At 44.6% G+C, this 26,517-nt stretch overlaps 1 protein-coding gene across 1 annotated transcript in view; it reads right to left on the minus strand.

The window, feature by feature from the left end:
• SLC14A2 (solute carrier family 14 member 2) overlaps positions 1-26,517 on the minus strand; it is a 471,086-nt gene that overhangs the window by 18,980 nt on the left and 425,589 nt on the right. The window contains exons 8-11 of the mRNA XM_055233428.2: positions 23,834-23,981; positions 22,362-22,496; positions 20,524-20,573; positions 19,536-19,710 (exon numbers count right to left, since the gene is read on the minus strand). Of these exons, the coding sequence (XP_055089403.1) occupies positions 19,536-19,710; positions 20,524-20,573; positions 22,362-22,496; positions 23,834-23,981 (508 nt within the window). The remainder of the gene's footprint in view (positions 1-19,535; positions 19,711-20,523; positions 20,574-22,361; positions 22,497-23,833; positions 23,982-26,517) is intronic.

Consider the following 26,517-nt stretch of genomic DNA (forward strand, 5'->3'; position numbering starts at 1 on the left):
TCCGCACCCGAGACAGCCAAGCAGAGAGCCACGAAAAATCACACAGATGCTGGAAAGGAGAGAGCAGTGAAGCCTGAAGCTGGAGTAGTAATTGCATCAGTCTCTGCATAAAACAGTTAGCTTCTCTATTTCTCCCATTAAAACTTCTGCTTCCTCTCCCCACAGTAACCCAAGTTATAGCCTGTCAAGAGATGGATGAGCAGTTTGCCTTATTTCTTAGTGTGCATGGAAGCACTCTAAGTCCCACTTAGCTGCAACTTGCACTGGCATGAGCAGGTGGCAGCCAGCGTCTTGGACTTCATCTGTGGCAGGGAGTCCCAAAACTGCCTGCACGTTAGAATCACCCAAGTGCTTTAAAAAAATGCCTGAGCTCTACCTCAGACCAGTTTAAAAAAATTAAAGTTTTGAATGTCCATGGTATTTAAAAGATGGCTCCAATATGCAGCTTGGGCTGAGAACTGACATCGGTTCTTGCTACTCAACGTGTGGTCCCTGTGGTCCCTGGACCAGTAGCATCAGCATCATCTGCCTGGGAGCTTGTTAGAAATGCAGAATCTCAGGCCTTAACCAAGACTGATGGAATCAGAATCCGTATTTTAACAAGATCCACTGGGTGAATTCTGTGCTTATTAAAGTTTGACCAATACGAATTTATGGGGAGCTAGGAGTCCTGAGTCTGTGATCAGCTACAAGAAGCTCTCTGCTGTATCTTATTATGTTCAATTTTCACACTATCGGGAGAGCAGAGCACTCTTATCATTTGGGATAGGGTCTCTCAATGTGTGGATCAAGAACTGACAGCATTGAATTACCTTGGTGTCTTGTTAAAGTGCATGCTCCTAGCCCTACCGCCTCACCCACCCCCAGGTCTCATAATTGGAGAATCTGGTGATCCTGGGGGGTATGCAGTTTTATCTTGCTCTGCTTGGAGCTCCAGTACACACTAGAGTTAGATGGTACAGCAGCTGCTTGGAACAGTAGAAAACATTCACACTATTACATCTGCATGCTTTCTGTGTTGACTCACTTGGCCCTTTCAGTAGTGTCTTGAATGGGCACTATATATTATCACTAAAAGGTGGAAAATTGAGGCTCAGAGTGATTTATTTAGCATCCTACAAATGGTGAGTCATGTGACTCAGCTCCCAATCCTTTTCTCTGCGTTTTTGCTACTCAGAGTCTGGTTTGTGGACCAGGGAGCTTGCTGGAATTCAGAATCTCAGGCCCTACCCCAGAACTACTGAATTTGAATTGGCTTTTAACAAGATCCCCAGCTGATTGGTGTGCATGTGAAAGCTGGAAAGCACTGGCTTGGATCACACTGCTTATGTAGAAACAACTTTGGCAAAGCTCAGAACATAGCGGGGCCAACAACCAGAGAGTCTGTGGGGCATGCACGATTAAGGAAAGCAGGTCTTGCTTACACTTTTTTTTTTTTCTAAGATGGAGTCTTGCTCTGTCACCCAGGCTGGAGTGCAGTGGCACAATCTTGGCTCATTGCAACCTCCGCCTCCCGGGTTCAAGCAATTCCCTGCCTCAGCCTCCTGAGTAGCTGGGATTACAGTTGCCTGTCACCACGCCCAGCTAATTTTTGTATTTTTAGTAGAGACAGGGTTTCACCATCTTGGCTAGGCTGGTCTTGAATTCCTGAACTCGTGATCCACCTGTCTGGGGTTCCCAAAGTGCTGGGAGTACAGGCGTGAGCTACAGCGCCCGGCCTTGTCTATATTTTTATGCTCAAAGTTAACACGCCTGATCACATCCCTTCCCTCTGGCTCAGGATGGGGAAGCAGCTACTGTTTCAGCACCCTGTTCAGGAGTCAGTGTTGAGCTATAACTCCCAAGGCTGGAAAGTGCCCCTCAACTCTGCACTTCAGAGACACCTGGAGTGTCAACTTGTCCTGGGGCGCCTGTGCAGGCAGGGCTCATGCAGGATGATGAGGGGTATCATTGCATCACCTGACCAAGCGGGGCATTCTCCCATAGTGCCGTTCCCCAGAGCATGTCTGCCAGACTGGGAAGGCACCTCTGCCAGTCCACTGCTTCTTGTTCCTCATATGCCAAGTGTCTGCTACCCCAGTCATCCCCTTGGTAATCCTAGTTTGACCTTAGAATCATAAACTCAGAACTGAATGGGAGTTTCAAGATCACAGTTTACCTTCCTCATTCAGAGAAATTAACTCACCCAAATCATACAGTTCATTAATCATGGCAAAGCTAGGAATTGCATTTGGGTCTCTCAGTTCCCAATTCACTGCTCTTTCCACCCTGATGCTGCATTATATCGAATGGCACAGACCTGTTTGGTGCAAGAAAGGAGTTTTTCTTTTAGTCTAGGGCCTGGACCTGGATATTGGAGGGCATGACAAACACCATTTACTAACCAATGTTATTCTTCATATATCCAAAGAGGTACTCCAGTTTAACAAAACAAGGCAACATCTACCTGGAAAGTTATTGGTTGTTAAGATACTCCAGATTTGTTCACTGAGGAGTCAGCCATGGTAACACAGGTGGAGAGTGCTGGGCTTGCTGATGGAAGGTCTTTGGGTGGGTGGGTAGGTGATTGCCCTGGCAGAGCTGACATGGCTACAGAAGGTCAGGGGCTCAGCCTCCACTCCCTGATTCTTCACAGTTAGCTGCCCAGATTCTGTGCTATGTGTTCCTAGAGTTGATGGCCCAGCTGCAAAAATCAAAAACAGAAAGTACCTTTCTCATGTGGCCAAGACTGGAGTGCTGGGCTATAGACCACCCAGGGAGGGCAGCAGCTCCTCACGATGTGGCAGCCAAGAGTTGAGAATGGAAGAGGGGAACAGATGCCACAAAGAAGATTAGAGATAAAATAGCAAACTTCTCAAGGCTGTGCAAACACTTACGGTGAAGGTGATAAAGCAATTTGCCACTGGCCTCTGGGACAAATTCTTAGGACTTTCATCATGGATAAAGACACTTTCAAGAATATTATGAACATGTCTATCAAATGCTTAGAAATGAGATGTGCCATTGGTGAGGTGGGGAGAAAAGAAAACAGTAACACTGGGTGGGAACCAGAAGTCACTAATTTCTGCATGGTGTTTTGCAAGTCACATAATCCCACTGACAGTTTCCTCAATGGCAGGCATGAAATTCTCCCAGAAAGAAATATACAGACCCTGTAGGGTTGACCTTGCAAACCCAAACTATAAATGATGACAGATATCTCAGAGGGGTACCTGCCATTTCTTTCTCATATTGTTATGGAGATGAGATAATGCTTACAAAATGCGCTGGAAAATAACTTTGCAGTGTTCACATATTTGGTATCTCCTGAGGGAGGACACATTTCTCTGATGGAACTAGGCCCCTCTGCTCCAGGCAAGATAGCTCCTTATCTTTAGGGCACGCCTGGCATTTTACACCTACCTGCATTGACTCATACCTTGCTAAGGGTTAATTATATGTTCTTGACTGTCACCTTTATAGGATGGTGAGATCTTTGACAGCCAGGATTATGCCATTTTACCTTGGCTCCCCACTAACTATCATGAATGTGGTATACTGTAGGTACTGAGAAGTGTTTGTTGAACACATTAGTGCGGGATAATTATCCTATGCATTTTAATATTTTTTTGAGACACGGTCTTGCTTCATTGTCCAGGCTGGAGTGCAATGGTACAATCATAGCTCACTGCAACCTAAAACTCCTGAACGCAAGTGATCCTTCTGCCTTAGCATTCTGAATAGTTGGGACTACAAGCACGCCTCACCATGCGTGGCTATTTTTTTTTTTTTTTTTTTTGGTAGAGCCAGTGTCTCATTATGTTGACCAGGCTGGTCTCAAACTCCTGGCTCAAGTGGTCCTCCTGCCTCGGCCTCCCAAAGTGCCAGGATTACAAGCATGAGCCACCACGTCCAGCCTGTATTTTAATTTCTGACTAGTATAATGGACAAAGTCATTAGATATTTCAGGGTACAAATAATTTTTTAAAAATAATGTATCTTAGTATAAATGTTGAATGTTTGATAGACATTGAAATATAGGTGAGAGTCCTTCATAGACTGATAAAACTTATATCTGAACTGTGTAAGGTTTTGGAAATTACAGGGCAAGGATTGATTATTTCTAGTGTTACTTGGATAAAAGAGTGGAAGTTTATAGATGGTGATATAAAGGTTGGTCATTTATGATCAACTAACAAGAAACACAGGAGCTCTGAAAGAGTAGCTGGAAGAACTCAATTAATGAAAGAGAAGAAAATAGGCCATTGAAGATGGAGATCTGGCTCCCTGTGATTTATTTTGGTCGCTAAGATATTACATAAGTCCATTCCGTCTGGTTGTGAAACCCTAAGCTCTTTTGAGGTGAGGCTGGGCATTCTATAGCTCAAGAGTAAATTTTGTTTATAATAAGCACTCAATAATTGCCTTAATCACTTTTTGTCACCCCCCCACCTCCAATATCATGGCATACATTAAAAATAGTATTTGTACAGCATGGTACAGTGAACAGATGATGTTTATGGCCAGAGGGCCTGGGCCCAGGGACTCTGCTACAGCACCTGGCTGCTTGGAGGTCAGGGGTGGCTCTCTTGGGCAGTTACGTGCATGTCCTGGAAAACCTGTGGGTGAGCCTCAGCAGCTGAGTAACTCCTTGGCATACCTGCCTGGTGTAGGAGCTGCTGCTCTCCCCTCCTCTAACAAGCCTTATTAAGTGTCCTGGTGCATGTAGCTTCACCCTGGGGGCCATTCAGGACCATTTCAGGGGCACGGTCCCTGCCCTCGAGGATTGCCATCATCCTGTGTTTTAATAGGCAGGAGGCCAATGGAGCTTTCTTCTGATTGACTCAGAGAAGGAAAGAACTGTTATGAGCCATGATGATTTATTCAGGAACACTTTCCTTGGGAGTAGTGATTCTGAAGTACTCATGCCTCTAACTCATGCCAACTGTTCAAATATCAGAGGTTAAAAAAAAAAAGATTTTATAGAAGTGCCCACTGGTGAAATAAAGTTATAACACTTATTACAATTTCTTTGAGAAAAACAAAATAAACCTAAATCATATGTGACTTCTTTCAGAGGGGAAATAATAATCTACCCTTTTTCTGAAAATCAACCTTTACCCAAACAGGTCTATGCGTCTACACTTTCTGTGAGTTGTCTTTCTCAGGTTTTTTATTTTTCTTTTTTGAGTTGGAGTTTCGCTGTGTCACCCAGGCTGGAGTGCAGTGGCATGATCTCGGCTCACTGCAACCTCCACCTTCCGGGTTCAAGCAATTCTCCTGTCTCAGCCTCCCGAGTAGCTGGGACTACAGGTGTGAGCCACTACACTGGCTAATTTTTGTATTTTTAGTAGAGACAAAGTTTCACCATATTGGTTAGGCTGGTCTCGAACTCCTGACCTCAGGTGATCTGCCCACCTCTGCCTCCCAAAGTGCTAGGATTACAGGCGTGAGCCAACACACCCGGCCCTTTCTCAGGTTTTGAACAAGATTTACTCTCTCCTGGGGGCGGATTGATGTTGTCCATCTTTCAGTTGCAATGTCCAACATAAGGAGCATGAGAGGCTACCATCAAGACCTATTTGCCATCCCTCCCCAGCTTCCTGGGCCTCTTACTCCTCTAATCTGTTGTTTGTGGACACACCCACACACCACAAGGCAATTTCCTTGCTGCAATACCAGAACCACTTTCTTTGAAATGACACATCACATATAATTTGATCTTTTTTTTTTTCTACAACCAGTTCTATGCTTTGACTGACTATGCTTTGGCCACAGTTTGGACAATGTTTCTCCACATGGAAGTTGAGCTTTGCACTAAGATTTCTAATTTCCCAGGCTATTCTCTGTGTGTGCGATATGGATACTTGTGGGTGTTAAGTGGGATGGTACCTTTTTCTGTGAAGTTATATTTAGTTGAAATTTTCAAAGATCATTCTCTAAACTCTCTAAGGCATTGGATGTTAGAATTGGAAAAGGCTTTGAGATGATCTTGTCCAGCTCTCCCGTTTTACAGATTTGGAAACTGAGGCCACAAGAAATGGAATGACTTGCCCTAGGCCACACAGCTATTGGCAGAGCTGAGTGTAGATAAGACATAGACCTCTCTTCTCTCTTATCTTGTAGTCTAAGATTTATTTCCCTAAACCTTACTCCCCATTGGGAGTTCAGTTTCTTTTTCTTTCCTTTCCTTTCTTCCTTCCTTTTCTTTCCTTTCTTTTTTTTTTTTTTCCTTGACACAGAGTCTCGCTCTGTCACCCGGACTGGAGTGCAGTGGCATGATCTCAGCTCACTGTAACCTCCGCCTCCCGAGTTCAAGCAATTCTCCTGTCTCAGCCTCCTGAGTAGCTGGGACTACAGGCGCATGCCACCACTCCTGGCTAATTTTTTTTTTTTTTTGTATTTTTAGTACAGATGGGGTTTCACCATGTTAGCTAGGATGGTCTCAATCTCCTGACCTCAGATGATCCACCCACTTCTGCCTCCCAAAGTGCTGGGATTACAGGCATGAGCCACGGTGCCCGGCCTAGTCAAAATCTTTCAATTCAACTCTGCTTTGGAATGTAATGGCCTAAGTAGGTATTCTCGAATTTATTTCTCTTTAAACCGTGGCTCCCTTTTCTCAAGAAAAACCCCAGTCTTCCTGAGACTTCTTATCTGGACTGGGAGGTGGATGAGAGATGCATGGAATGAAGAGGAAGACCAGGTCCATGGGAACACTTGGAGATAAAATTACTTGGAAGCCTCAACTTCTTAATCCATTCACCAATTTTTTATTTTTAGAAGGTGGGGTTATAAGTCAGTGTTACCTTGAAAGAAGCGAGACTCATCCTCATAGCAAATGCTTTAAACTTTCTCTTCTCCTTCCCACGCAGCTCACTTGTTGGCCAAAGGACTAGCCTAAATCTCATTTCTTTCGGTGTCTTTGGCTCATTCCATGGGGATGACGTTAATTATCATAAATGAGTTGATGCCTTATTGAACCTCATGATACCTGATGATAAAGCCTCATAAATTAGGTTAAAGAGAGTACAAAGGTCAGAGCGCCCCATCTCTAACTGCAGGACACCTGACTGATTTTTCTCCAGAATGACTTTGCACTCTCTTCTCACTGTTCCTACCCTGGCCCACACCCTCGGAATTGCATGTCTGTATCATCAGTCTTCCTAATTTTGATCTTCCCTTTTTCAATCCATTCTTAGCTTCAGCAGCTAGACCCTATTATTATGTCACTCTCTTACTCAATAACTTACATGGCTCCCTATTGCCAAGAGTATTGTGCTCAAATTCCTCTGCCTGGCTTTCCTGATGTGCTTACAACAACTTCATCATCAAGCCTCACCCTTTTCTTTCCCAATGCACACCCTGCCAAGGTGTTCTGGCCCTATCACTGGCCCTCTGTGCTCCCTCCATCCCTCTTCTTGCCTAAGTTTTATCCATCTTTCAAGGTCTGGTTTGTGTTCTACTTCCTCCATGAAGCCATCCTTGGCTTATTTGGCCATATGGATGATTCCAGCCCTTGAATTTCCCATTGTATTTGCAGAGGGTACTCTAGACTACACTTTTGAAGTTGGGGCCACAGTGGAGTTTCCTATTGTTAGTTACAATGCACATAAAAAGTATTCAATACATACATTCCAATCTAATGAAACTATTTGGAATTAGCAATTCCATGTAACCAAGTGATCCTTTGAGTTTGAGCATTGGCAGAAGGAAACTGAGGCCCAGAGATAAGTGGCTTACCTGAGGCCACACAGCTGGTCTGTTAGGAAGCAAGTTTCTGACCTCCTGGTTTTGGATTCTTTACTCCTGAGATGGTAGGTGTTTTACAGACAGTTGGAGCCTTCTCAAATGATATCAATGGATTTGCAACTTTTTAAATTAAAAAAATTAAGAATTATTTTGTATCTCAAAAGGAGTTATAAAAATTACCAAAAATAATGAACACCTGTGTGTCATCCCAATCGCAATACGCCCTGAAAGGCCATAGAAAGTTCTGAGCCATTGTGTACTGGCTTCTTCTCTTTCATACACCCTTTCTCCACATGCTCTTCTATGCCTTCTTCTGCGCTACCTATGGCAGATGGCTATGCAGAAGCTATGGCAACCTATGGCACACATAGCTAATTGATCCTAGCACTCTTTCCCTATAAGTCTAGATACAGCCTCAGAATCCTTCTCAACGCAATGATCCTGAAAGCCAATACCAATCAGGCACTTTAAACATAGCCACACAGAAGGGTGTGGACATTGTATACATTTGAGAGAAGGGGTCCAACGAGGCCAGGGTGGTGATAGTAGGTAGAGGCCTGGCACTACCTATCACATCTGGGCACATTCATGCCTCACAGCATGGCTTTCCCTCACCAAGTTCACCAAGGCTTATATCCTTTAGTACTGATTTTGGAGGATATCACATACTTTACAAGGCTGTCCATTCTCTGATCAGAGAACTTCAATATCCTGGAATGTTGTTTCTTATGGCATGGCTATTTGTCTTCCAGACACATCCACTGTCAGTGGCTGCACAGAATAGGTCTACAGTAATCTGAGTATGTAAAAGGGGGACCATGAGGAGACAGGTTGTTAGGAGCTGGGATGTTAAGACATTTGTGGACACTGGAGAACCCAGTTCTATTGGTGTTTCTGAGGAAGGGGCACAGGACCTGAGGAGAGAGGCCAAGGAGCCTGGAGCAGAAGTATCTTCCCTGGAAGCCGCGGGTAATGAATCGTGGGCAGAAGGTATTCAGCTCTATCTCATTAGCCAGAGGTGACATCCCAGAGGCCCAACTCAGCACAGTGCTGCCCTGGAAACCAAACTGATGTCACAGCTGTGGGTCATAGAGTCGTGGAAAGGATGACAAATAACGAGAAGGCTCATCCAGTGGGTGTGTGTGGTGGTGAGGGATTTGAGGGCTGATGGATGAGCCTGTTTCAGCAGCAGGTGAGCAGGAAGTACTCAGGGTTATGAGTAAGGACACTTGGACTTTTGTCCAGCCTCATTTACCACCTGGACAAGTCTCTCTACAAGCCATGGTTTCCTCATCTATAAAAGCCTATCCAGCTTGAAGCTTCCAAAATCTACATTGTCTCTGGCATTCTTAGTAAGGTTCCCACCCCAGGACTGTCTTCCCCAGATGCAGTTCAACAGAAGGAAGAAACAGAACAAGACCAGCCTTTCTTTCTTCTCTTCCTTTGAAGAATTAAGTGGTCTTGTTGGCTAGGACGTGTACTTGGTTCAGCTCTCTCTCCCAGGACTTCTTACCTGGGCTCCTTTTGATTTCCTGCATGCAGTGGGAGGAATCTAGACCATCGGGACTAGAAAGAAGCAGCTTCCTTCTGATTGGGCGGCGTCTCTGGTCCTCAACTCCAGGTGCTGTGACTTCTCCTAAACACCAACCCCTTCACCTCCCTGAGCCCTCCAGCTCATCCTCTGGCTGACTTGCTATAAATTCACTAGCTTGCATTCCCTGAACCTGTGCCTGGCGCACATCTGCCAGTTGAGGAAGGGTACCATGGAGGATCGGGGAGAAGAAAGACAAATGCCCCTTCTGCAGCTCACCCACGTCCCCCAGCCTTTCTGCCAAAAGACTATTTCCTAAACTCCCTGGGGAGGACTAGCTTCAGCTACTGTGCTTCCCCCGACCTGGTTGGATCAGGTAGGTTTCCTTTAAAGAGGCAGAGCTGGGGACTGTCTGGTAGCTTCCCTGTTGTCCTACAGGTTACATCCCAGTTGCACCTCTCATTAGAATTCTTGCTCCAGCATTTGCCTTTAAAGCAATTATTTAAGTGTTATCCCCTCAGGGGCCCAATTTGCCTTCCCACCTCAATAAACTCCCTTAATTCCCCATAGGAGCAGGGCACAGGCTGGGGTACAGTATCGCCATCAGCATCTGAATGGAAATTTCTGCACAGCCCAATACTAGATGCTGCCTTTCTAGTTCTATGGAAATTTTCAGACCTTTCTTCCTTCTGATTCCTCCTGACTGGGGTCCTGGGGACCTGGAGGCTCACTGCGGGACTCTCTCAGAGCAAGAAGGGTGTGACAAACCCCCACCAGCAGGAAGAACTCTGAGATCTATATATTAGGGAGCTGGCCATTGCGAGTCCCATGAGGCCATAGGGTCTAGGGGCCTGGAGTTTGGGGAGGAGGCCCAATCCAAACATGTTTTGTTTGGCTTTGTGAGTATGATGGGTCATGCATCAACCCCCAAGCTTTTGCCCTGCCCCTTCCACATACACACACTCAGTGGTGGGGTGTGAGGCAGCCTACCCAGGTTCAGAAGCAAAACCTCACACTGAGGAAATTAGCTACACCTGAGTAGATAAACGCCCCCACTGACGTCAAAGGCCCCCTTCCCACTGCGCCAGGTGTTTTGGAACTGTTGAAGAGGGGTCCTAATCACGAGGGCCTTCTGAGGAAGGAAAGCAAACAAAGGGGGTGGGAGGAGCCCAGGAGGCCCCCACATTCCAGGGAGAGGTGGGGAATGGTGTGGAGGGGAGGTTGGTCGTCTGCGTGGAGGCCTGTCCTTGTTTTGCTAGTTCAGGGCCCATGGCTATTTGCTGGTTAACACAGAGCCTTCACATTTTTTCTTGTCCCTGCTGGCTGGCCTGTTGGCTCAGTCCTCGCTGCTGTCCCTTGTTCTCTTGCCCTGGCTTCTCCCAAGGGCTCCTGAACTTCTTGAGATGAGCTCACTCCAGCTACCTAAGCATCTACCTACGCCAGACATAACAGGGAGCCACCTGTGAGCAATATGTCATTAATTTGAAAAGACAGGAAATGACTCCTTAAGAAGGCTTTCAGGAAGTTCATACACATTCCATTAGCCAAATGGAACCATGGTTGTTCAAGATTTAGTGAGTATCTGTCACAAACACTAGACTCAGGGTGGGGCAATAAAGTGCTGTCTTGGAAAGCAGAAGGCCAAGGTGTGATCTTGTCCCCTTGACTAGAGCTAGATAAAGGCTAGAGCTCAGATACCAAGGGCTCTTCAAGAGATCAGTTTGTGCCTACAGACTCTTTATTTGAAGGCTCAATTGAAATTCACTTCAGAACAAGGTTTTCTTCACAATGCTTGTGGCTTCCTTCAATTCTGCATTTTCAACTTTACAGAGGGAGGAGGCCTGCATTGACCACCAGAAGCTAAACTTGGGGAGGTCAGATCCTCCAAGGGAAAGGGCCCAAGTCCATGTGGAATAAATGCAAGCTGGAGCTGGAAGTTCTCCAAAGGGCTGCTTACTTTGCTTCATTCTGCTCCAGCAGCCCGTGCAGCGGTAGAAGGGGGTTGGGAGGTCCTTGTTATCAATTTGCAGAGGGTTAAAAAGGACTTGTCATTTTCCCCCTTGCCTTCTTCTTGGGGTCTTGGAATTTCTAGTTCCACTTGGGGTAGAAGGGCTCCCTGTGGATTCTTTCATCTTCTCTGAATGGCTAGAGACAGGAAAAACCAGGCAAGTAAATAAAGTCTCACATAAAATGTGAATGCCTTTAAAGTTACCAGATGAGACTGTGGTTTATTGAGTAGAAATCATGTCCATACTGAAACTGCCAGCCCCCACCTGGTTTTAGATTAGAGCTGTCCTCAGGCCATCACAACCTTTATGACCCAAGAAAACAAAGCTTAGGCTCATACAGGAAAGCATAAACAAATGTTCCACGATGTTTGCACACTGGTCTGATATAACCACAAACTCAGGCTGTGAAGACAGTTTCCTGACAGGTGGATCTTAGAGGGTTGACCAGAAAGAGAGTCCCTTCAGAGGGGAGAGTGATGGGAAGGAGAATGTCAACGCCAAGAAGAGTTGAATAATATTGGTCCCCAGCTTTTGTCCATGTAAGCAACCATGTTGAGCATTTTGGTAAAGTGGCCAAATGGCTAACTGGTCAAGTCTAGAAAAGTAGTAAAGGCACTTGTGGTATATTTTTGGTACACATGGTCTTCATGTTCTTACCTTTTCTACCACCTCAGTGATAACTCCTCTTTATTCCTCCATGGGAACTCGGGGCCATAGAGTCACAGAAAGTTGGGAATGGAAAAGAGAGGCTGCAGTGGTAATCTGGTCTGGTCACCCACCCAAAACAAGCATCTCCAACCGGCCTCCACACCCTGCTCCTGCACTATCAGGACAGAAATCTTAGGACCTCATAGGACATTATCTCTCAAGCAACTTCCATTGTTAAAAAGTGCCCTTCTCCACTGATTCAAAGTCCGTTTGTTTATCACTCCCACCTAGTGCACTCGCTCTGTGCTCTGGAGAAACACTGAACAAGTTGACTTATCCCACATGCATTACCTAATACTTCAGACACACACGGCCCCAGATCTTTCATCTCTTCTCCAAGCCAAACACAGCCAGCTTCATCATCATCCCCTGTGAGATGAGGGTGCTCCAGACCCTCATCCATCCAGCTTGGCCTCATCTTGGCATGCTCTCCTTTGCCAAAGACCCTCTCGAAATGTACCACCCATTTTTCTTTGTACTCTTTCTTCCCTTTTCATCAAAACTGTTCTCAGAAATGGCTCCTTTGGCCTAAGATACAAATGATTGACCATGCTTACTGTGGTACCTTCTCAGGACTGTTTGCAGTTGAACAGATTTAAAGCCTTAAGTTGAAGGAATGGCTGGGAACGCTTGGGCCACAGGTAATGGAAAGATAGGGGATACAAGAGGAAAAGGCACTGAAATCTTCCTGGAACCCTTAAAATCATGCCTAAAACACTTTTAAACAGAAGATCAGCCTGGCAAGGTCAGGAGCTCAAGACCAGCCCGGCCAACATGCTGAAACCCCGTCTTTACTAAAAAAAAAAAAAAAAAAAAAAAAAAAAAGCTGGGCATGGTGGCGGGTGCCTGTAATGCCAGCTACTCGAGAGGCTGAGGCAGGAGAATCGCTTGAACCTGGAGGTGGAGGTTGCAGTGAGCCGAGATCGCGCCATTGCACTCCAGCCTGGGCAACAAGAACAAAACTCAGTCTCAAAAAAAAAAAAAAAAAAAAAACTCTGTGGTGCTGTGATCTTCAGTGGGCTCAGGCAGTCCGCAGCCTCATCTTCACCTCAGGTGAGACTATTCACCTGGCCAGGTAAATTCCCATAAAATGAATTCCTTGAAGGCAGGAGCTGGTCTGATTCTTTCCTGGTTTGTTATCAATCCTGGGGCCTGAGTAACACATTAATAGTTCCTCATGCAATGTCTTCTGGATGAATGAGTGAATGAGGTTAGGCTGTGAGGCAGACAGAGTTTCGCAGCTCATGAAAGTTGGCAAATGGCCCAGGGCAGGCTACACAGGGGCCCAGCTGTGATGGATTAAGGGGAATGGGCAGAAGCTTGGGGCCAGGAGTTGTGAGAAGCTGTGTCTGATTTCTGGAGCAAGAGGAGACAGAAAAAAAAAAAATCATAAACACACATGGAGCTTCTATTTTAGCCCTCAAAGATTTTCTGAAACTAAAAATATGATTTTTAAACTAAAAAAATTCAACTTATCCGTTGAATTGAAGAAAAGAAAGGTTATTGTTGGGACCTAAATCAGTGGCCTGGAAGGTCAAATGGAAGGGATATCTCAAAGCAGAGCAAAAATACAAATGATAAAAATTGTGAAGAAGAACATAAGCAACTTGAAATAGAGATCAAGGAGGCCCATCACACGGATATAGGAGTTCCAGAAACAGAAAAAGGAAGAGATGGAGGGAAACCGATAATCAAATCTTAGAAGAAAAGTTGCTAAACTGAAGAAAGACTTGAGTTCGCAGATTAAGAGGCAGGATTGATAAGAAAATACACACCCCTGGGCTTAGCTTCATAAAATTCCTGAACTCCGAAGACAAAAAGGACAACTAACAGTCATCTAGAAAGAAAGAACAGGAACATTCACAAAGGAAAAAGAATGAGATTGGTACCAGATTTCTCATGTGTAACACTGAAAAGCCAGAAAATGAAGGAACAACATCTAGAGACCACTAAGGGGAGTGACTGCAGGGCAGGAGCCCCTCGCCTCCAAAATGTCGCCCTCTGCCGGGGTAAGAAACTCTGTGGACATGCAAAGGGTCAAAGAATATATGTCACCATATTCTCTCATATATTACTTCAAGAAAATACAAAGAGTTGTAAACAAGTAATAAATGAATTGGAACAGAGATAGCAAGACAGGAGAAGAAGAACAGAGGAAAGAGTAATAAAATGTAACACGTTCAATACAAATGGAAAACTCCAAATGGACGATAGAATGGCTGGGAATGTATGATGTAGGGGCTCAGTAAGAATTCTTGTGAAAAGAAGAGGCATATTGCAAGTGGAAAGAATTAAAAATGATAAATGATCTTAGCACAATTTAGGAGTGGGAGATAGCTGGAGAAGTAAACTCATTTTAGGTACTGGGGTGCTGGGGAGGGGAATAGTGAAATTATTTCAAAGGCCTTAGTTCCTCGGGGTAGGGAAAGATCATTGGAGAAATGGGGTATCTTGTCAGGAAAAAGTATTTTTCATCTTGTTTTTATATAATAAGAGACAAATATGCTTTTTTTTTTTTTGTTTTGAGACAGTCTCGCTTGCTCTCATAGGCTGGAGTGCAGTGGCGTGATCTCGGCTCACTGCAAGCTCCGCCTCCTGCGTTCACGCCATTCTCCTGCCTCAGCCTCCCGAGTTGCTGGGACTACAGGCCCCCACCACCATGCCCAGCAAATTTTTTGTGTTTTTAGTAGAGACGGGGTTTCACCATGTTAGCCAGGATGGTCTCGATCTCCTGACCTCGTGAGAGACAAATATGCTTTTGATTATGAGTGTTGGGAAAGGAGCAGTAACTGCTGGCAGAATGTAAAACAACAGTGGACTTTCCAAATTAACAAAGGGAAGAAAGAAAGAGGGAGTATCATGATCAAACTTGTAAAACGAGAAAAATGAAAAAACAAAAAAGCAAAGAAAAATGAATAGTAAAAAAGCAAGTGAAAGAAAAAAACTAGTATATTATTACATAAGATGTGAAGAGGTTAACTTATAGAAACACTGAGATTAGGTAAAAATATGAAACATTGCTATATGTTATTTTTAAAAAATATAGTTAAAAGTAATAAAGTTAAAAATTAAGAAATGATAAAGGTTAAAACAAAGGGATAAGAAAATATCAGAAAGAAAGAAGGTACAACAACATTAATATTGGTTAAATTGGAGTGATGGTTAAAAGCATTAACTAGGCAGGGCGTGGTGGCTCATGCCTGTAATCCCAGCACTTTGGGAGGCCCAGGTGGGGGAATCACGAGGTCAGGAGATCGAGACCATCCTGGCTAACACGGTGAAACCCTGTCTCTACTAAAAATACAAAAAATTAGCCGGGCGTGGTGGCAGGTGCCTGTAGTCCCAGCTAATCTGGAGGCTGAGGCAGGAGAATGGCGTGAACCCGGGTGGTGGAGCTTGCAGTGAGCCGAGATCACGCCACTGCACTCCAGCCTGGGCGACAGAGCTGACACTCCGTCTCAAAAAAAAAAAAAAAAAAAAAAAAAATTAACTAGAATAAAGAGGGTAATTTATAATAATAGGCAAAATTTTTGAAGAAAAAGATTGTCATAAATTAATAGGCATCAAACAATGTGGTAACTAATTATATGAGGTAAATGTTTTAGAAATGCAAAGATAAACTAATGAAACTGTACAATATAGTTGATTTTTAACAAACCCTTTTCAGAATTAAGACCCCATATACAAAAAAATAAGAACATAGAGAAATTGAATAATACAATTAACAAATCAATTTAATATGTATTTCTTTCAAAGTAAAATTTCATTTTATATGTCCAAAATCAATCAGGTACTTGGCAACGAAGAAAAATTCACACAATTTTAAAATAAAGATTTTTACAGGCCATGTTTTCTGATCATAATTAATAAAACTAGATATACAAAGTTAAAAAGTAAAAGATTCCTAAATGCTAGAAATTAAGAAACCCATTATTAAATAATCCTCAAACAACCAAAGAGGAATAAAAATTAAAATTACAAACTATTTAAAAAATGATAAATGTAGACGCCTTTATTCTAAAACCTATAGTACCCAGCTAAAGCTGTACTCAGGAGAAAATTAATAGCTGTAAATGGCTTTGTTGTTAGAAAGACCTAAAATGAAGGAATTCTACGTCAATTTTAAAACATTAGAAAATAACATTTAAACCTTAAGAAAACAGGAAAAATAAATCAATAGAAAACAAACCAAAACAAGTAGAAAGAACAAATAAATCCAAAATCACTTCTTTGAAAAAGTCGATAAAATTAATGAACCCCTTGCAAACCTGATTAAAGAAAAGAGATAACAAAATTATGTAAGAGTAGAAATGAGAAGGGGATAAAACCATGCATACAGGAGAGACTGAAATTATTCTATGAGAACATTATAAGTAACTCTATGGCAACAAACATTTAAAGCTAAAGAAAATTGATTATATCTTAGCAAATGCTCAAGCTTGACTCAAGATGAAGCAGAAAACTTGACTGTCAATTATGGAAGAAATTGGAAAGACGATTTAAGATCTGCCATTTTAAAGTGCAGCAGGACAAGACTGTCGTGGCTGATAGAATTCATCAGTGTTGTATGAGAGGAGATTAAGATGGGAGAAAGTGTTGGGGAGGGCAGAGACTGGGAGAGGGAGAGTGGAAGATGGGTGCGATAGGGAAAGAGTTTGAGACACAGCCTCCTCTAAAGTCCCTTTCTCTCCAAACTGACACATCTTTAATGATTGCATATTTATGTTCAACATAGACACTCTCATTTGTACAGCCAAGAGCTGTTGCTGGTAGTTTGGTGTGATGGTAGAAAAACCTCCAGAATATTGTTCCCCAAACCCTTCTTCTTCTCTCATCATGGCCTGCCCCCATGCAACCTCATGTTGGTGCTGTGAATCTGTAAGTTTAGAGATCTTTTTACCTACCCATTCAGCAGGTGGATGAGGTGGGGAAGCCCTGGGGAAGGTGGGACAAGATCACTCCAGGAGTTCTCCAGTCTCATGAGAGGAGGTGAAGAGTTGGCAGGGGTGGGGGAGATGGGGGAGTTGGTGGGAAAAGAGAGCGATAATCTTGTCCAAATCAGCTGAAATAATTTTTTTATATCCAAATAGTTTTCCTCTCCTGGGGATCCAGTAAGCGTGGCTAAAAGACAGTTCCCAATCAGACCCAATGCTTTGGGTGGACAGCCTCAAAGGGCTTAATGAAGACAGGAGGGGATTTTCAAGGGCAATGAATGGGGTCTCTGGTTCTGGTTATCTGTTGTTAAAATACTTTGGGAAACTTGCCTCCATTTTTGGTAATTGAATCTGTTCTGGAAGCCTGGCAGAGAACTGAAGCCCTTATCCTAATATTATAGAGGTTTTCATGCATCATGGGATGGGACCACCTGACCTTCACACTCCTTTCCAACCTTGGGATTCTCTCAACCTCCTTGTCCTTCCTGCCTGGAAAATTCCAGCACTGAAGGATCATCAGTTTTTCCTTGTCCAAGAGTGGTGTGCTTTCTGGCAGATGAGAGAACAACAGAGTGAGAGGTTGGAGAAGAGTGAGCCTTAGAAATAGTTCCCAGACAAAGTGGAAGGCAGGTCTTGGTTTAAAACTGCGCCCCTTAGTGCACATCACTGGGTGTCCTAGTTCTCCAGTAGCCCCAGAGCAGGTCCTCCTGATTCCAGTCATGCTACTCTCACTTTTCTGGGTGTCCTCCATTTCCTGAGGGTCTTTATGCCGTCATCCAGCATGTAAAACCCCTTCGCTATGTCGCAATGGACTTGGTGGTGTCTGTTTGGGCCTGTGCACTGCCCACCAGTTTGTAAGCATTAGTATGTAGACTGTCTCTATCAGGGATCTGCAAAATACAGCTTGTGGACCAAATCTAGCTCACTGCCTGTTTAATCAAGTTTTATTGATACATAGCCATACTCATTCATTTACACGTTGTCTATGGCTACATTTATGCTATAATGAGAGGGTTAAGACTTTGCCAAAGAGAATATATGGCTTCCCAGCAGAAAATATTTGCTATCTGGCTGTTTGCAGAAAAAGTTTGCTGACCCCGATCTATATATATATGTATATGTATATATAGATATATATGTATATTTGTATATATATATGTATATTTAAAGACCAAATGAAAGCTATTGACTATAGTTGGGAAACAAAATTATGAAATTCATAGATAATTGTTTGTTTGTCTTTCTATAGTCAGGGCTACCTATTTGTTTTAAATATCATACACTTCATAAAGCCTCCCATGCTCACAAGCAAATAGAAGAATGAAATAAATTTCCCAAGCTTTTTACACATGGAACTCAGGTACTTTCCTTAACTGAAATCTCTCTCTGCTTAGAGATGCTGGTTTGATTTTTCCCAGCAATCCCATTACTAGGTATATACTGAAAGGATTATAAATCATTCTATTGTAAAGACACAAGCACACGTTATGTTTATCACAGCACTGTATACAATAGCAAAGTCTTGATAGACTGGATGAAGAAAATGTGGAACATATACACCATGGAATACTATGCAGCCATAAAAAAGAATGAGTTCATATCTTTTGCAGCGACATGGATGAAGCTGGAAGCCATCATTCTCAGCAAACTAACACAGGAACAGAAAATCAAACACCACATGTTCTCACTTATAAGTGGGAGTTGAACAGTGAGAACACGTGGACACAGGGAGGGGAACATCACACACTGGGCCCTGTTGGGGGATGGGAGGCAAGAGGAGGGAGAGCACTAGGATAAATACCTAATGCATGTGGGGCTTAAAACCTAGATGATGGGTTGATAGGTGCAGCAAACCACCACGGCACATATATACCTATATAACAAAACTGCATGTTCTGCACGTGTATCCCAGAACTTAAAAAAATTAAATTTTAAAGAGATGCTGATTTGACCTAAACTAGGAAATGCTTATCCTCCCTAATAAAGTCATATATAGGATTCCAATTTATTAATTCCTCCTTGCTATGGAATATCGCCTTGCCCCTTACAAAGACCACTGAATGGTTAAGACTCTTTATTTAGATAATTCCCTGCCCCAGTCGTCCCTGTTTTGACTTTAAAATCCCATTAGTGTGAAATTCCTCTCTTTGTGGTCATTAGTCTCTAGCTCAGCCACTAGAGAGCCTTCCCTTCCTAGCCTGTGTCCCCTGACTTACCCCCCTACTCTGTGTCTGCCTAGGAACCACTCAACAAGTTTGATTTTATAGCATCTATTATTTAGTTTAACATGCCAAGAAGATCATCTGTTAATTACCTTTCCAAAAGACTACTGTTTTTGTTTTAAGTCAACAACATTTAAGACACACACCTTATTGCTAACTCCAGAAATTTTACTGTAATACCAACTTCCCTTAATGTCGCACAATAGATAGTTATGGAGGTTCTGGCAGAGAATGAAAATCAGCTTCAGGGAAAGAAAGTTATAGGTGTGCTTGGTTCTACACAGGTGCAAGGAGAGGCAAAGAAGGTGAGTGCTGCAACTGATTGAACCAGAGCGGAGAACACAGGGAGAGGACATCAGGTCAGGCAAAGAGCATTTCTTCCCCGAACATGGCTAGTCACCGCTGGGGGCTTTCTCTTCTTCACCGCTTTTCACTGTCAGGTAGTAGATGCGGTTGGCCTCGGGGTAGGTGACTTTGCTGAGTGGGAGTCTGAAAATGGCCGGGTTGTTTGTCGTCAGGAGCAGGAAGATGATGGTGGCAAGGCAGAAGGCCCAGGTGCCTGGTGGCACGCCCACCTGGAAACAAAAGCATCGGGGACTGAGGAAGTTTCCTAGTTTCCTGTGTTGGGCTGGGGACCCTGGGGGAGAAGGATGTGACAGGCGTTGAGGATGGAGATCCTCCCTCCAGTGAAGGCATTGATATTCCTGGATTTGCAATGTCACAGTAGTTGGTCAAAGAATTTGGGGCTGGATGCAGTGGCTCACGCCTGTAATCCCAGCACTTTGGGAGGCCAAGGTGGGAGGATCACTTGAGCCCAGACCAGCCTTGGCAACAAAGTGAGACCCCGTCTCTACAAAAAATACAAAAGACAGCTGGGCGTGGTGGTGCATGCCTGTAGTCCCAGCTACTTAGGAGGCTGAACTGGGAGGATGGCTTGAGTCCTGGGAGGTTGGAGCTGTAGTGAGCCAAGATTGCACTACTGCACTCCAGCCTGGGCAACAGTGTGAGACCCTGTCTTGCAAAGAAAACAAAAACAAAACAGATAATTTGAGGTACAATCAGAATCTTTCAGTGATGGGGCTGAAAATTGGCCTGAGGATGTTCCCCCACGTCCAGTCACACCGCTCCATCTGTCCGTCCGTGTTTTCCACTGCTAGTTACATTGCAATCTTTCAACACACACGCACCTCCCTCTCCTAGAGGTACATGTATGCAATTGTCTATCCTCCTCCGGACAACCTTAGATAAACCTTGACAGAGATGCTGTGTCAGCACCAGCTACCATTACCCTCTCAATGTTCCTTTCTGAGCCCCCACAACCCCATATGTCCAGAAGCTCTGGGAAGAGCACTTTGGGGTAGTGTTCAGGAGAATCCACACTTACTTACCACTGACATGATGTTGGAGATGGCTGCTTCCATGTATGCGCAGAACAGGGCTGTGGAGGAACAAGGATCACCAGAGTGAGCTTCCCAGGGCCTTCCCCCTAAGCCACTGCAATTGCAGACCGGGGAGCCCAGACCAAGAACAGGAGCCCCACCCTCTCTCCTGCAGCCTCAGATTCTGCACCATGCCCTGACATCTGGCATGCTTGCCTGGCATTTGTTATCTCTGTAGATAGGTGAGGCCTGTCTCCCACCAGACTGTTCATTCTTTGGGCAGAGATTAAAACTTATATTTCCTTTTGTCCCCTCCCTGCTTCCACAGTGGCCTTGCATGGAGTCAGGGGTCAATAAACATCATATGCTAGTCTACGCTGATGGTGGCGAAGAGCTAGTATAGGCTGGATGATTGTCTGTTGTAGGGGAAGAGTGGTCAGACTATACGAGCTCCTGCCAAGGTCCCTCCTATTCAAGACTCTGAGCAGCTGTGATGCTGCTTGATGTTCACCAGGTCTCACCAGGGTTGAACCTTACTAGACCCCTGAACCAGTCCCCAGGAGCCAGGCAGCTGGGTTCCCCCATGGGAGCTGGGTCCTGAGGACAGTCAGGAAAACTCGTCCATGTAGCTGGTGCCTCTGGATAAACTCCTTCTGCCCTGCAGCTTTGCTCTTTCCCCTTCTCTCTCCAGAACACCTCTTCCCTCTCTGTCAACTCAGATCCTACTGGAAGTGTTGAGATAAACCCTAGCCTCCCCCTGTAGGCTTCCCAGATGATTCCAGCCACTGGAATCTGCCACTTCTCTGAAGGCCAAAGGCAGTTACAGTCTGAACTTCAAAATAACAGGCACTTTTGACTTGACAAATATTTACTGGGCCCACTGTCTCCATGGCCAGCCTCGTGCTGGCTGCTGAGGGGATACAACAGATATGGAAGTCATTCTCAGTCTCCATGCCTAAGTGGGAAAAAACAAAGGAGAAGCTGTTCCAGATGCTAGTCTTCTGTTTCCTTGACTCTAGTTTTATTTATTAATGTCCTGTCCTGCTTCCAGAGAACAATGCCAGGAGAGGAGAGCTGGTGGCAAGCTGGGGCTGGAATTGACTCTCCCTTTTGCCATTAATAGCTATCTTCTAGGGCAAGTTAATTAGCCCCTCTGAGCCTCATTTCCTCATCTGTAAAATGGGCCAGGCAGGCTATGCCTGGTGGTATTCTTGGGGGGATTAAGTGAGTTCGTATATTTATATAACAGGGTATGGTGCTGGGATACAGGTGTGTGAGAAGGAGTATGGCTGATTTCCCTTCTGGCAGCATATTCTCTGTTTATGGAAATTGAGCTTCCATAATGTTGTTACGATTTTTAGTGCTCCTGGTACATCACCTCACTGGATCATTCCAACAACCTTTGTGGACGCTGCAGCCTTAGTAATTATTTGTGCAATTACTTCTCTTCTCCTAGGCTGTGGCTTCATGAGGATGTAGTCACCATGGTATCTTCTATGCCTAGACTAGGTCCTGGCACTTGATGGTGCTGTATAAACAGTTGTTGAATGAAGAGTTATAGAGAGCAGGAATGCTGTCATTAGCACACAAGGAAATGCGTATGTGATTTCCTTGTACACTTTACAACACTGTGTAAGTATAACACCATTCAGTGGTTGTGATCCCATTTGACAGAAAAGGGACCTGAAATCCCCAGCTGTTAAGGGCAGCACTGACATTAGGACGCAAGCCATTGGCCTTCTGTCACTGCTGAACAGAATTGATTAGTGGTCCCCACGGGTTTCACATAAACAAGGGGGGAAGGAATAGCCAGAGTAACCTGGTTGTCAGCTTTTCTGAACACCTACCACAGATGAGGGCCAGCAGGTGAGTCTGCCAGGTGAGGGCGTAGAACATGCCTCCGATGGCGATGCAGGAGAGGACGCAGTTGTAGCTCCAGAGGCCTGTGTAGATGGTCTCAAAGGGCGTGGCCACTGACAGGGCTATGGGACAAGGTGTGGTATTTCTGTCTGATTCTGGGCCACAGAACAAAGACCACCCTGGGGCTGGTGCCAGGTCTCAGGGTGGCCTCCAGGCTGTTGTTCACCCCACATCTCCAAACCTGCCCATCAAAAGAGCCTCTATAAATGGCATCTGGTCTTAGGAGACCTTCAATGAGAAGAGAACAGTGGTTTCCAAACCAGTTACCAAAGCCACAGGCTTCACTTGGAGGTCTGACTGCTTCCTCCTGGGTGAGAAGAGGCAAGGAGGTGGGATTCTAGGCCCCTTCTTATTCCTTTGACTACAGCAACTGCAGTCTTAGCAAGAAAGTTTCCAAAAAGGTTTGAAGATTTAAACAAATATTTTTAAAAAGTTGTTTCAAGTGCTCTGGAAAAATATCCCTATACACTTATGGATATATGTAGATAGAGGAATGATACAACAGAAGGAATAAGATGTGAACAGTGGGTACATCTGGGGAAATAATTTACAGATGCCTCATATTTTTATTTTTACCATTTTTTGATGAGTTTAAAATTATTTCCAAATAAAAAAATACTTTTTAAAGTTTTGCTTCCAAAAAATCTTTGAAAAATATTGGAAGAACTCTAAAACAGGTTCCTACTCCCAATGCTCCTACCCCAATCTCTGACTCTGTTGTCAGAAAGAGCAAATACCTATCTAAATGTGTATACATACATATACACAGGTAGCAATATTAAAGCACGTTTGTTAAATGGCAATCCAATGTTTGAGAACAATTTTCTTTGTATCTTACCAAAAATTTCAAAGTGCTGGGCCATTTATTTTATCACAGTTGGTCTTGGTTACTGCTCCCGCCCCCACCCCTGTGTCCCTCCGGCATCCTCAGCTCCAGGGGCTCAGTTTGCAGGCCAACTTGGTTCTTACCCCCCTGCATTTCCCCACATGTATTTTTTATTTTATTTTTTTTAAGACGGAGTCTCACTCTATCTCCCAGGCTGGAGTGAAGTGGTACGATCTTGGCTCATTGCAACCTCTGCCTCCTGGGTTCAAGCGATTCTCCTGCCTCAGCTCCCCAAGTAGCTGGGATTATGGGTGCCCACCACCATGCCCAGCTAATTTTTGTACTTATTTTTCTTTTTTAGTAGAGATGGGTTTTCACCCTGAGTTCAGGTCATCTGTCTGCCTCGGCCTCCCAAAGTGCTGGGATTATAGGCATAAGCCACCGTGCCTGACTCCCTGGAAGTATTTAAAACTCCAGGGAAGAGAACGTCTGGAAAATTTGCTGTATGTAGGGGAGAGGTGACCTTGAGTGAATTACTCTGAGGACCTGAAGAGAGAGAGAGCTCTGTCCTACCTGCTAGCAGCCCTACGATTGAGCCAATGGCTGCATGCAAGCAGATGAGTGGCGAGGAGATGAACAGAGCCACCAGGAACACGCCGCCTGTCCAGGGATTGTGACAGCCGTACACCTGGCCGACCCCAACAGGGATGGCTTGTAACAGCTGCAAAGTTAACAGAATACAGGTCACTGGAGCATGGGACAATAATGCAAAAACCAGACTCAGGGCCAGATTTGAGCCATTCCTCAGGGAGTGATGGAGTGGAACGGGAGGATGACTGCACCCTCCAGCATGTGAGAGAACATGGGAGGCATGAGCTGGAACAAACAGCTCCTCACTCTACCACCCAGCAGGCATCTGAGCATCCCTCATGCAAAGCCAGGGCCCCCAACATGGGCTGGGCACGGATGCTTCTGAGGAACGTACGGCTTCTGCTTTGAGGGGACCAGAATGCACCTCCTCCCTAGAATGCTGCTGGGAGTTTCAGGGCCTCGGGGATTTCCTCTAGACCTTCTGAAATCCATACAAATATTCGAGGGATATTGAAAATATACTAGGCCATTTTGATGTATGATTTGACTAAAAGTCACCCAGCCTGTTGTTGGTCAGGTGCAGGCTAGAGGCTCTGAGCTTGACCCCTAGCTCAGGTCTGAGGTCTTTGTCGCCCTTCCTGTCTCTTTGTCAAGCCACTGCTGACACATCCTCTTTGGTGGCCCCTGCCCATTCACTGCTACCCTGGGGGTTGTGAGCCCTTGGAAAGGAGCAGTAGGCATGTCCCCTGCTCTCGAAGACTGCATAGCATTGTGGAAAGGTAGTATGTGGCACATCTGGAGAATGGCCTGAAGCCCAGACATCCCTGAGCCTGAGAGTAACTTGGTGGTGCTGGAATTGGGGAGGATTTGTTTGGCAGTGCTGACAGATGGCTTTTCTCTGGCCAGGCTGAATTGTCGATATTTTCGGAGTCCTTTGAGGGCAGAAAAAGAAAGGAGAGAGAATGGCAGGGCAGGCAGAGCACTGGCCTGGGAGTAGAGGGCTCCAGCTTCCATCAGGGCTCTGCACAGTTCATTGTGTGACTGTGAGCATGTCACATCCTCATCTGTAAGAGGAGGCTGGCTTGGCAGATGATCTTCCAGCTTTAAGACTCTGTAGTTCTTTTCACCATTGCCAGGTCACGTGACCTCTGTGAGGACAGGGCCCTTTATGCTCAGGTACACCATAGGTGCTTAACAAATAGGAATTGATTAGGTCAGTGGTTCCCAAACTTTGCTGTACAGTGGAATCCCCTGGGAATCTTTAAACAAATACTGATGCCCAGCTCTTCCCTAGACATGCTGATTTAATTGATATGGGGCATGGCAGGGCCTCAGGTGAGTCTAGTATGCAATGGGAGATTAGTTATAGATGATCTACTATAGATGTTGCTGTAGATGTTGGGAATAATTTAGTTTCTCCCTTTGGACCAAATTTTGTACTTTTTGACAATTTGATTTAATTCTGGAATAAGCATGATTTCTTCAGGGAGTAGTATTTGAAGAGCCTAGAGGGCTCTTAAGCTTTGCTCACTCTTGTCTCTGAATGAATTGCCTTTTAATAACAAATTGCTGTTTGGACCAGAGTTTATAATCTTGTGAAAGGAATGGGAAGGGAGGGGTGCTCAATCATATTTATTTATAGAAACCCAGAAAACACTTTGTACCAGACCAGGGAACTCAGCTTAAATGTTGGGAACAGGCTGGAAGTCTATTTAATAAATATCCCATGATTGCCAACATCTGAGGAATGTGGGATGCTGAGGGGAGTTCACGTCCACCTTTCCATCTGGGAACGCAGATTTTAAGCCCAAGCGGTCAAGAATGAGAGGAATGAGGGAATGAGTGGCCTTGGAATGGAGCCTGAGTTTAGAATGAAGCTTCCTCCGCTGGGATCCATAGTTCACCCTGGTGAGCTGTGCCCCAGGGCGGCCTTCCCTCCCAGCACACTGCTCCCAGGCCGCAGCTGACACCCTGGGGTGAAGGGCAGTCAGGTGTGCCATGGAAATTTACTAAGCACCAGGCCTTCTTCACACTCCTCATAATTCTTATGTAGCAACAACAAGCTGATTAAACAAAAAGGAAGGCCTTTCTCTGTTGTTTCAAAGAGAAAGAGGGAAGTAGCCTGGGAGCAGCGTGCTGGGCACCTCTCTAGTCTTGACAATAAAAATGTCTCCAGACATTGCCTAATGTCTCCAAGGGGCAAAATTATCCCTGCCTGAGAACCACTAAGAGAGAGAGTATATAAAAATTAACCCTCTGTCTTCTATGCTAATGCCTTTAAAATCCCAATTTTAAATGTTTATTTTAGTATCTTGCCCCTTTATCTGACTATACATTTTATCTAATATCTTTCACTCAACCACCACAATTCTGTACTGTCAATGCTTATCTGTTCACTTGCGTGTTATCTGTTTCCCCGTATAGAAGAGCAGGATGTCATTGTCTTGTATTATCAGTATCTGAAAAAGTGTCCAGGCCATGTTACATGCTCAATAAGTACTTGTTGAAAGGATCTATGGATGTGGCAGCAACCCTTTCTGATACCCTGCTGAGGTCCATCATCTGGTAGAGATATTTCTAGAGAAGTTGAGAGCATGGATAATCCACAAATTGGTTGGCGAGAGGGCCTGCAGTGGAATATGGAGGTCTCAACTCATCACCGTTGG

This window comes from Symphalangus syndactylus, chromosome 1, assembly GCF_028878055.3.
Source record: "Symphalangus syndactylus isolate Jambi chromosome 1, NHGRI_mSymSyn1-v2.1_pri, whole genome shotgun sequence".
Classification (NCBI taxonomy): domain Eukaryota; kingdom Metazoa; phylum Chordata; class Mammalia; order Primates; family Hylobatidae; genus Symphalangus; species Symphalangus syndactylus.